Source organism: Pleurodeles waltl, chromosome 1_1, assembly GCF_031143425.1.
Source record: "Pleurodeles waltl isolate 20211129_DDA chromosome 1_1, aPleWal1.hap1.20221129, whole genome shotgun sequence".
NCBI classification, from domain to species: domain Eukaryota; kingdom Metazoa; phylum Chordata; class Amphibia; order Caudata; family Salamandridae; genus Pleurodeles; species Pleurodeles waltl.
The window spans coordinates 743,549,662-743,562,090 of NC_090436.1; the positions used below are offsets into that span (position 1 = coordinate 743,549,662).

Genomic DNA, 12,429 nt, shown 5'->3' on the forward strand with positions numbered 1-12,429 from the left:
TAAGACTTGAAAAGGTTACTGCACTCACAAGCCTCTCGCCACATGAGTAGCTGGGCATTTTATGTAGGTCAAGGGATTAAACATTAATGAATCTGAAGTATATAGTGAGATAATATTTTCTATTGATGTGTTAATAGTCTGGACTACACCAATAAGCAATTTCCTTGAATATTCCAAGGATCTCTAGTAGGGGCAAGTATTTCAGAGAACCCCGAAGGAGGTTTTCAAACCATACAGGAGAAGTTTGGTGGGTTATCCTTGGCAAAAATGTAGAAGGAGCCTAGGATGGATTCACTGTACATGAGAGGTGTCCATCTAGTTTGAAGAAAGTCTAAAACCGATGCCAGAGGGGTCAGAAGAGCTATGTAACACTCCCCTCCTGATAATGCATGCTATTATCATCCCAGCACTTACGAGGCCAATTGCAGATCTGCACATTCTTGCAAACCTTTGCCCTCTCTGGCATCCTATGCCATCAATATCCCTTTACAGCTTTATTCAGCAGCTCACCTCCCACCTTGAACTCTTTGGTGTGATGGACAGGCTGATGTCTTCCTTGTCTGACATAGAGCCACTCTTTTCGATAGGTGTAAAGATCTGTTCACTTAAAAGCAGTATTTCTCCATGATTTTTCCAAGTTCTTAGATACATTTCATCCTGGCACCCTAGTCTCTAACATGATTCACATCCCTCATTATTTAACAGTCCTTATGAGGTGAAATGAGCATTTTTCCTACTGTCTTCTATTCATATGAATTGCCACAAGGACTAACCTTATCACCAGTCCTCAGTGCCTATATCAGCTTAGATGTTTGTAATGAGCTATCAAGTGTACACTGATAATATCCATCTACACCTCAAATTACATCTGAGTGGTGTAGGACAATAATTTGATTTCATCCTGCAAAACTAGAGGTGGAATAACACCAGTTAACTCTGCCTTGTTGCATTCCAAATCATGGTGCAGATTTGCGACTTTAGTCCTAAGGTCCTCTGTCATTCATAAGGCTTTCCATACTGGTTCCATCCCCATTAAAGTGGTTAGCAGGGCAGTCTTATTACCCCTTCATCCCCATCCTTATTGCTGACTACGACATGGAGCTGGTTGGGCGTCGTACGGCGCAGACTCAAACACCAACAGGAGACTTACCGCCTATGTCAGATCCTGATCCGCTTTTGTATGGGCTAGGTTACGGTGAAGAATGGGAGGGGTTCCTGGACTCTTGAAAATACCAGCTCTAGGACCCTATGGACTGGCATACAGATTTGGGTGAGGCCAGCAGACTGGATACTTTTCCAGACACCAGCATCCTTTTTTCCCCTTACTGTGGCAATGCCAAAGGGAGCTTCCTATTCCATGGTGGTGAGAAAACTCAGCTGAGGTCTTGGACCTTCAGTTGCCTTCAGTGGCCGTCAGGATTAATCTCCAGACAGAGGTGCTTCAACTTTGAGCTTCCTCCTCTGAATCCATGCTCTCTTTTAATAAATCCCTCACAGATGTCCTACTGGATACCTGGTCCAAACCCAGCACAGAGGCTACTGTGAACAGGGCAGTTGCCTGCCATCATCGCCTCCTCCTGGGGACCCAGACTTTCTGATGTAACACCCCACCCCTGAGAGCTTGGTTATCTATCCAAGCCTAACTCCCCAGGGTTTGTGCCTTTCTGTACCCCTGAACAGGGTTATCCAAAAGGTTGGATACACTTAGGAAGAAGATTTATTTTTCTTCAGCAGCCTAGCACTGCGGTCCGTGAACACTGCATACCTTGTGGGCCACTACTCCCACATACTGGGATACTGTTGCGCATGTGCTGCTACAGGTCCCGAAGGAGGCACAGGCTGTATTCTCTCAACCAGTTGCCGATGGGAAAGACGAAGCAAAGTTCACCATCTATTGTGAACTGGACATGACCGACTCGCTAGACAGAGCAGTTTCGTCTACAGTGGCCCTAAAGAGCTTTTCAAGGGATGTCCAGACTACTTTGAGGGACATGCCCTTTGATTGCACCCGTCTCTTCGGAGACAAGGCAGACTCTGTGCTAGAGTGCTTCAAGGATTCTCATGCTATGGCTAGGTCCTTGGGTTTTGCAGCAGCCCCTCGTACCCCTCAGGTCTGCCTTTCACTCCTTTCATGGCTATACCAAATGCCTCCATTCCTGGCCAGCCACCTTGCCATGCACACTAACCACCCTCTCTGTGGCAGAGGATGAGAGACCAACTGACCTCTTGGATCATGGAGCCAGCAGTGTGGCCAGTCTGCCACAACGCTTCCCCTCCTCGAACTCCCCAGCAGCTCTAAGCCTTACTAGGCTTAATTCCTATAAGCAGTTATCTTCTCCGCTGGCAATCCATCACGTAAGACAGGTGGGTTTTGCAGATAGTCCGAATGGGATGCTCCCTCCACTTCGAGGCTGCCCCTCTATCCATGCCACCATCCTACGACCGCATGACAGAGGTTTGTTTCCTCTTCTGTGAGAGGAAGTTACGGCTCTTGGCCAAGGGAGCCACAGAGAGGGTTCCCTGGCAAGAAGTAGGTTGTGGTTGCTATTCCGGCTACTTTCTGGTACCCAAAAATGACAAGGGCCTTCGCCCTATCCTAGACATTCAATCTCTTCCTCAAGAAGGAGAAGTTCAAAATGCTCACCCTGGCTCAGGTTTTATCTGCCCTGGACCCAGGAGACTGGATGGTAAGGTCAAACTTGCAGGGCTCTTATTTCCCCTTCTGAATGCCCAGACGTTGCTTGCGATTCATGTTAGGCCATGGGCATTTTCAGTTCACTGTGCTCGCCTTTGGCCTTACTAGCTGCCCCCAGGTGTTTACCTAGGTGATGGCAGCAGTCAGAGCTCATCTGTGCAGATCAGGGGTTTTAGTCTTTTCCTATCTCGATAACTGACTGTTAAAGTCAGGCCCGCCTCAGGCTGTCGTCTCCCACCTCCAGGCTATGGCGGACCACCTGCATTCGCTCAGGTTCACTATAAACGTGTCAGTCGCATGCAACTCCCTTTCAGATGCTCCCTTTCATCTGAGCTGTTCTGGATACAGTATAATTTCCCGCTTATTCTTCCAAATGGCAAGTCCAGGATATCCAGGCTATGACGCAGATGGTTCAGCCTGTATCCCGGATTTCGGTGAGAATGACTGACCTCTGAGGCTGCTTTTCCCCATGGCCTCCTGCATCCTGCTAGTGACATGTGCCAGATGGCAAATGCAGCTCTGCAGTGGGACTGGAAGTTCCAGTGGGCGCAACATCAGGGGAATCTCTCCGACAAGGTCCAGATCTTAGAGGGTACTGTACAAGATCTGCAGTGGTGGTTAACAAACGGTGAAGGGGTCAGAGGCAGATCCCTCTCCCTTCCCCCAGCCAGATCTGACAGTAGTGACAGATGTCACTCCTGGTATAAGGCGGCCATCTGGGGAAGGTGGAGAAAAGAGGCATCTGTCATTTCTTTCCTCTGTCAAGGGGAAGATGGTTTAGGTTTTCCCAGACAACACCCCCATGGTACTGCAGCAAGCAGGGAAGAGTGGGGTCGAGGATCCTTTGTCAAGAGGCTCTACGCTTCTGGATGTGGCTGAAATAGGGCATAGCCCTAGTAGTTCCACATCTGGCAGGGTCTCTGAACGCCAGAGCAGACTAACTCAGCCGAAAATGTCTTCCGGATCACATATGACGTCTCCATCTGGAGGAAGTGCAAGGTCTCTTTCAGCAGTGGGGAGTGCCTTGGTTAGATCTGTTTGCCTCCGCAGGGAACGCACAATGTCAGCAGTTTTTCCCGTTGAAGTTTCCAAGGCGGCAATTGCTTAGACGCTTTTTGTCTCGTATGGAGTACATGCCTCCTGTACACCTTTCTGCCCATACCACTTCTGCGCAGAGTTCTCAAGAAGATCAAGAGCCCACCTGGCCCAAGTAATCCTTGTGGCTCTGGACTCGGCACAGAGTTTGGTATCCCGAGCTGTTGAGCATATCCATTGATCTTCTGATCAGACGTCCCTTTTGGAGATTCTTCTGTCGCAGCATCAGGGGAGGGTTCTGCACCCAAACCTGTCAATTCTCTACCTTCTTGCATGGAGATTGAGTGGCAACATTTAACAGCTTCTGACCTTCCACCTGAAGTCTAACATAATCTTGGCAACCAGGCATCCGTCCACGCCGGTCATTGGAAGAAATTTCTGGCATGATGCACAGACAAGCCTGATCCACTCGCTGCTCCCTCTCTGAGGTCCTATCATTTATCCTTTCTCTGGCCCAGCAGGGCTCTGTTACGGGTCCTTTTAAAGGTTATTTGTGTGCTATTTCTGAGTTTTTGAGGTTGCCTGATCAACCTTCTTTGTTTCAGTTTCCTATTGTTAGTAGGTTCCTCAAAGGCCTTACACAACTCGTTTCTCCATCCTCATTTATTATGCCCAATGTGATTTGAATTTGATTCCTTCCACAATTGTCCTTGCAGGCTTCTCACGTTAAATGCAGCCTGCCTTGTGGCTGTTACAGTTGCCCACAGGTGAGTGAGCTGTAGGCACTGTCATTTAAGCTGCCCTACCTTTCCCTCTATCTTAAGTGGTGCCTCTCACTAGGACTTCCTTTCTGCCAAAAGTGGTTGCGCCCTTTCATGTAGGCCAATCCATCACTGCCTACTTTTAGCTCACCCCCACATCCTTCTAAGGAAGAGGAGAGACCCCCCTGTCTGAACACAAAATGAGTGCTGGCGTTCTACCTTGATCGTACAAGAGTTCCAGGTGGATGATCAACTCAGTCGGTTATGTGGGTGTGAAGAAAGGTTGGGCAGTGCAGAAGAGGACCATCTCCAGATGAGTCGTATTCTGCATTAAGATCTGCTACGCACTTGCCATAAAGCAACCCCCTGAGGGCTTATGTGCTCATTCCACTCGAGCTACAGCTGCATCCACTGCATTAGTATGCAGCGTTTCAGTCCTTGATATGTCAGGCGGCAACATGGGTATCTTTATACGTTTACCACTACCGCCTGGATAGTCAGCTCTGTAGGGACAGGTACTTTGCCCATTCAGTTCTGCAGCACTTTCTAGTATTATCTTGGTTCGTAGACCGACCTCCGGGAATTATGTTGCTTGGGTATCTATTCAAAGGTAAGGAATCTGCAACTAGAAGTATCTATCAGATGATCAAGTTGGTAACACGTTATCTGGTAGAGACATTCTAATTGCAGATTCCTTGCCGGCTGGCCCACCCACCCTCCCCGCTCTGCAAACGGATTTCTAGGGACAGGGACTGCCCCTCAAGGGCCTTAGTGTTTACACACCAGTTGTCCGTGTTCTTCATGGCTCTGTGCTTCTGGCATGGAAAGTTGTGAAAAGAAACTGATGTCAGCGGGCCAGGGTGGCACTTACACAGGACCCGCGTCATATCCAGCACCACTGATGTAGGTGGAGCCCATCTACACCACTTAACGGCACGCAGGGGTACTGCTCGGAAAATTCTCCGGAGCCAGTCGGACACTTGGGGAAAATTCAAAGGTGAGTAATCTGTAACTAGAAGGTCTCTACCAGATAAGGCGCTGCCAAAGGTTAAGTAACTTGTTATTCTGAAACACCAGATTTTCATTTTTATTAGATATATGTATTGCTCCAAACTTGTTTGTCATTTTCACCACATCAGTTGTTCTACCGTCCTAGATGAATATATTCTGTCTTTAATGCCCAGTTATCAGCTACCAAGTATGTACATAATATGGCAGAGATTGTCATTTGTATTGTGCTTAGGTAGTGTTAATTATGTCAGGAATGGTCACAGGAAAACAAGTATGGGAACCATTGGACTAGTGACTGCATTATGGAGTAGATAGCACAGTAATGTCAAAGATGCTGCCAGTATGTCAAGGATGGGCCTCCACTGTGCCAGGGGTAGGCAGAATGTTGCACAGAATGCCCACAGTTCATCAGGGATGGGCCTCTATTATAGCTTTATAGCCCGCGGTAGCAGTTTATACCGGCCATTAGAGCGGGCCTTTAGTGACCGGTATAGTCCAGCTACTGAGGGCTATAAGGCTATTAAAACATTCTTCAACTAGAGGATAGAATGTGCCAATAAATAAAACAAAGGCCTTGTGTAGCCTGAGGGGACTAAAATCCCCTCAGGATCCATGATACCTTTGTGAGACAAACATTGGAATGTTGGCGCTCAGGGTTTTACTATAGCCTTAGAACCCGCCGTAGCGGGCTCTACCGGCTATTAAAGGCCCGCTCCCCGCGTTAAATGCCCGAGCCGAAGGCGAGGGCATTTAACAAGGGAGAGGGACTTTATTAGCCGGTAGAGCCCGCTACGGCGGGTTCTAAGGCTATTAGAACATTCTGCCACTCAGGGCAGAATGTTCTGTTAAAAAAAAAAAAATGTTCACGGAGCCCAAGGGGAATAAAATCCCCTCGGGCTCCGTGAGGCTTTGTTCACAGCTGCTGCTGTGAACAAAGCGAACATTGGAATGTTGGCGCTGCGGGCTTTTACCGGCCAGTAAAAGCCCGCAGCACTCCATTGTTTTCAATGGAGCCCCCAGCATTCCAATGTTCTAATAGCCATTAGAAGCCCAGAGCACTCCATTGTCTTCAGTGGAGCTCCCAACATTCCAATGTTCTGATATGTAAGTATAGCCATAATATTACAATTTTTTTGTTTTAGTAAAAAATACATTTCTAATTACATTCAGGACTGGATCTTTTATCTTGGGCATAGCCGAATTGTAGCCAATAATGCCCATTATCGGTATAGGATAGATCTCAATTATCTCTGTAATAGCCATACTAGGTATGTTGATCACCCTTAACCAGCGACCCTAATCCCGTCCCTCAAAACAAATACACACACATCTATTCACACACTCAAAAACGTAACACAAATGTTCTTCATCCCGCATTACAGTAGCAATAGCAGCAGGGACAAGCAGAAGCTGTCATGGTTGGCAGCTTATGCTTGTTCCACCCAGGTGCCTGTGCCCTCTGCCAATCCCTCTCCCCCCCCCCCCTTCAAAAGGAATAGACCATATCCTTGCCAACTTGAAGTTTTACTATTCTTGGTGGAAACACTGAAAATAACAACTTCGCTATATTGGCTTGTAGTATTGGGGGAAATGGACAGGTGAGGAATATGAAAAAATGTGGATGCATGTTCTGGAGTGTAAGACCTAGTTGGGCCATGTTGTTGAACGCATGCCCAATGTCGGCCTTTTGTCTAGATTTGAGGAGCAGTCACTGCTGAGTAACATTTCTAATACTGAGCATTCATGTATAGTGCTACATACTGAAATGCTAATAATTCGTCATCGTGCCGGCAACCCGACAAAGAGGGTTTTTGTTTTTCGTTTTTCCTAGTGGCAGGGTTGTTAGCTTACATTTACTTAAAGGATGTAAAACGCATGTAGAAGTTGAACGCCACTACCAATTAGTTGTACATCTTGCATCCGTCAGTGTCTGAAGGAGGGTATTGTAGACAACCAGATGAGATGCAGCATTCTTGCCGCTAGGGACGTATTGCTATTTATAACCATTCCGTCCTTCAGAAAATGTAACTTAAAATAAAATGCTGAAAACCTTCATGTATGATATCAACTCTCCAATTAAAATACATTCAGAAATGTATCATTTAACAAAAAATAAACACATTATTTTTCTCCCACACGTAAATGGTTGTATTTCCAGATCCAGACATGGAAACAATGCCTCGTGAGGCAATACAGTTTCAAGCTTTTCTTCACATTTGATTAATCAAAAGTCATAATACACATGAGGTATATTTTCCAGTCATATTGTCCCCTGCAAAGCTTATACATTGGGATCGCTGTAGTATTGCTCTGCCCACCTCTCTTGTGTTGTCTGATTTTGAAGGGAAGACCGAGTTGATGAGAACGTAGAGTGAAAACCTAAACTAGTGTCCAGTATCTTAAACCAGACTCTCAATCTCAGAAAGATGCCTTTGAAGTAAATGGGTAACATGAGTTTGTTCCATGGACGAGCTTTTCAGTTCAAGTGCTCTGGTCCCAAACTATTTTGTCTTGGGACATGTACGTAAGCATGTTTTCAGTAAATCACTTTTTGGCTACTGTTGGACAGTAGGAGACCATCTGATGATAAAGATAGGAAAGCAAATCTCTGTAATTGATTGCTAGCTTGCCTTTTATTGTAGGAGAGCACTGATCTGTCTTCATCAGGTCTGCAGTGTGGTGTCTTGCTTGTTCGGTTCGGGCATGCAGGTGCTCTGGTCTGTTAATCTCTCTGTGGGCTTTTAACCACGCCCACTGCTGCTATTCATTCTTTGTTGTGCCTGTCTTAAATGCTTCATTTTTATTGGTGCATTTTGTGAAATGTCCCTCTTTTGTTGTCTGAGTTCCCTTCCAGGCGATTTCACTAAGTGAACATTTTTGTTGGCCATCTCTTGATACAGTGTTTTAGCCCCTCCTCCGGTTTTGGTTTGCTTTTCATCCCAGCCGCAATCCTTTCTAGACATGCACGCAGAGAGCCAATAACTCTTGCTTATGTCAACTATTTTATTTTTCATTTTCAATTTATGTGGCAAGAAAAGTCTTGTTAGGAATTTACAATGCTAATAGCTCTATCTCAAGCAAACGTGAGACCCATTACATTACAAATGCTTGTTTTTGGAATTGTTGGAGCTTGGCCTTTCTCGTTACAGTTCGATCCATGTATGTAATGTACTTGTCCATCCTAGCAGTTGAGACTGCTAGCACAAGGGCAGCCCTTTGAGGCAGTAGAAGCAGAGACAGAAATCCACACATGATGTGTAGATGGTAGAATATGTTATAGTACATGACTAAAGTTACTGATTTGACTTGCAATATCCATTTTACTGCACAACATAAAGGTACTGTATTCCACACAATATTTGGGTATTTCCACCTGCTAGAGCGCCTGGTCCCTTAGTAAGTAAACTTACAAGGGGACGCGTATAGGCCGATTAACCTTTTGGATTCGCATGGAGTGTCCTAGCTAAGGAGTAACCAATGTGTACCCATAATCAATACACATCATTAACCACTAAGAAAAACATTAATAACAGCCAATAGCGTCAACATTTCATGAATAACCACAACTCAATTATACGTTGTATCAATTTTATTTCCCTATTAGTTACAAAACTAATTCATGAGGTTATTTCAAACTTTATTCAATCAACTCAAGATAAATTCATTAGTGACCATCAATGACATAATCTAATGAGAACTTGAGAAAGCATACATTGTAAAGCTTCAACTTAAGCCAACAAAGATGAATATATCAACATCAGAAGCAGAGTTCAGCAAATCAGTCCGTCAATCAATTGTCACCGTATACGTCAACTATAGAAACCTTACCTAACCCAGATTAGCATTAGCATGTGGGACTTCATGCGAAAACAGTTTAGAACGTGAATTTGGAGAAAAAAAAACATCTAGTTAAGAGAAAAACAGCGCAGTTGGTACCTACAAAGAAAGGCACAAAGTTAATTCAGTCACATTGTCATAGCTACTTATCCATGGACTGGATCAGCAACAAAGTCAGAGTTCGTCTTCAGGTCATCAATCGATCAGCAACGCATCAGGCTCTCAAGAGCATGAGCCCAATGACAAAGTCTTGCATCAATTTCAGCAAAGGTCTCTCCCCGATCATCTGCCTCTAACATCTCTCCAGTAGTTCTGAAGTTTTTCCCCCTTGTCACAACATTATATCAAAGTCGCCCAGACCATCCCCTAATTCCTAATTGGTCAGTTCATCACCAGTTATTACCCTACCCAATAACTTTAATTTTCCAAATCTATGAATTCTAATATTACGCCGTTCTCAGGGTGTTGGCTGGTTCACTGTACGATGTCCTCATCATCCGGCCCATCAGGTATTGAAAATGTTGCCTCTTCTTCCCCAGTCAGTGTCTCTATTGTTCGAGTCTTGGGAAAGTAAGTCTTGTCTACTTCACACCGATTTTGATACATACTGTAGTTCCACCATCTCCTGTCCGTCGGTTCATCGCAGAAAATTGTAGCTAAGCAGACTTTATTAACAACGAGCAGTTCAGGGTCAGTTCGGCACATTAGCTTCTCTACATTGCATGATTATTCAGCTTCTACATGAGGTCTGGCAAAAACTAGGCCATATCTTCGGCTAAGTTAACTCTACATTATAATGTAAAACATATGTTCTGTATCTCAACATGAAATATTACTACATCATTATTACGCATTTTCAAAATTTCCCATATTTTTAGTCATTTTTGGTATAATTCGTGAATCTTGGGGACCACTCTCCGTGGGCACATTTTCAAACGTGCACATTAAATTTGCTATGTTTAATTATTTCAACCATTTTCTTGTTAATCAAAATGCATAAACACTCATTAATCATTGTAATTAACATATATGCTTCAGCACACCCTACCACCAAGTTCACATGTTGCATCAGATCAGTTGTGAGTGTTTAATTCAGTCCCACTTTTTCTTTGCATTGTAGTTTGGTTTTTCTGTTTTCAAAAATGGGCCTGCAAAATCCAAAAGGCAAAGAGAAAACAAGGACTATATTCACTGCTCACGCCAGCGTAAGAACAATTGACTGCAGTGCTCTAAGCTTGATATATATATTTTTTTTTAATTCTTTTTTTAAAAACTTAGGTCTCCAGTTTGTGTGCGCCTTAGAACTTTCATTTAATTGGCAGTGACGTAATTGATTTTGTGACATTGTTCAAAGGGCAGGGTGAGGGTCCAGGGACATAAGCTGGCCCTGTGAGCCTCGAAACAAGCAGGAATAAGTTCGACAAGCCCCGTGGAAGAAGAGGGCACCTGACTGGTTGATTTACTGCAGTTTTCTATCTTTTGGGAGATGTCACAGAGAGGTAGTTTAGCGGATTCCACTTAGTGCTGGTGGTATCAAAAGCCAGATGGGTGATTGACTCCTTACACCAAACCACCTAAGGCAGGTTAGGCAGGCATGCAAGTTTGAGACCTCTACCTCCGTGGCAGATTCATTTGAATACAAGTCGATGGTGGTAAGCGGGCTGTCGGGCAAGCAGTGCAGATAGGCTCCTGCGTCTGTTTTGCACCCGTTTTCCTTCGTCTGAGGAATGAGGGGGATCTTTAACTTGCAGCACAAAAGTTGTTGGTGTTGTGATGTCATTACTCGCATACAACAATTTATTACACAAGAGTAGAGAAGTAATGTACTTTTTACAGGTGCACACTGTCAGAAAATGAAAAATTAAATACTGCATATTTTTGTGACGGTAATTGTGTCCCTCTGACTGCAAGTAAATTGTACACTGTAGATCCTGCACAGCAATTTGGCCTGTAGTATGATTTGACCAACATCCTTTTTGCGTCTTAAACTGAATGTTTATTTGTGTGCCTGTAGCTAAAACTAAAACTTATTTTATACACATTTCAAAGCGAAAACAAAGTGTTAAAGGAGAACCAATAACAAAGGGTTAAGTTGTCATTCTAACTAGCCACAAATGGCGCAGAACGCCAAATTGTAGTTTGCAAAGGTGTTGTAGGGTGTAATATTTTTTCTTTACTGTGGTTCCAAAGAAAAGCTATTCTTAATCACTGGTATATGGACAGTTGCCTCCTCAGAACTACTACCCTAAAAAGCTTTTGCTGGACTTACCACAAGATACCTGTTATAGCTTTCTTTCCTTAAACCTATTTTCCTATTGAGAAGTGTCAGTGCCTTAAACTAAATTCTACTGTTGAAGAATAGAATCAGTGTTTATGCTTTTGTCTTTGCTGCAGGATAAAAGATATCTATATGCAGGCTCAAACACTGGAGTGGTTCAGTCACCTGTTGCATTCTGTGAGAAGTATGGCTCATGTGTGGACTGTGTTCTGGCCAGAGATCCCTACTGTGCTTGGAAGCAAGATGCAAACTCCTGTGTTCACATTCCTGAGTCGGGTGATAATGACAAGTAAGTAACTGTGCATCACTTACTATAGAGCCACAAGTGAAGCGTATGTATGAACCAGGACCATAAAATAACTGTATTACTATTATTAATTTTAGAGCTTTGGTTCAGAAATTAAATGGAGATGCTTCCTCTTGCTTAGGTAAGTTTGTTAATTTACAAATTTTACCTCTATTTTTTTTTATTTATTTCAGTACTGTATTTGAAATGCTTGAAAGCAATGTGGTAGAGTCCAACAACACACTTTATTCTGTTTGAAAGTAGCAATCTTACATTTCGAGCCAACCTTTTGATGTCTTGTAGTCTACATTACCTTCATACAGATATTAAAACCCATCTTAATAATATGCCTTCATCTCTTTTGTGTAATGCACGCCGGTCATCTTATATTTTGGTAAACTCTATTACGGGTCATGTCTCCATGGTGATCCATTACTTGATTGGCAATGTAATGAGATTTCTAAAGCGCACAGGTGACTTAGAGTATCCTGGCACTATACAGTACAGTCAGAAAAAACAAGGGTGA

At 44.0% G+C, this 12,429-nt stretch overlaps 1 protein-coding gene across 12 annotated transcripts in view; it reads left to right on the forward strand.

Moving 5' to 3' along the window:
* The window catches only part of SEMA4D (semaphorin 4D), a 498,348-nt gene that overhangs the window by 374,809 nt on the left and 111,110 nt on the right, over positions 1-12,429 (forward strand). For all 12 annotated transcript variants that reach the window (XM_069227530.1, XM_069227533.1, XM_069227504.1 and 9 more), the window contains 2 exons: positions 11,734-11,906; positions 12,002-12,045. In XM_069227530.1, coding sequence (XP_069083631.1) covers positions 11,734-11,906; positions 12,002-12,045 — 217 coding nt within the window. The remainder of the gene's footprint in view (positions 1-11,733; positions 11,907-12,001; positions 12,046-12,429) is intronic.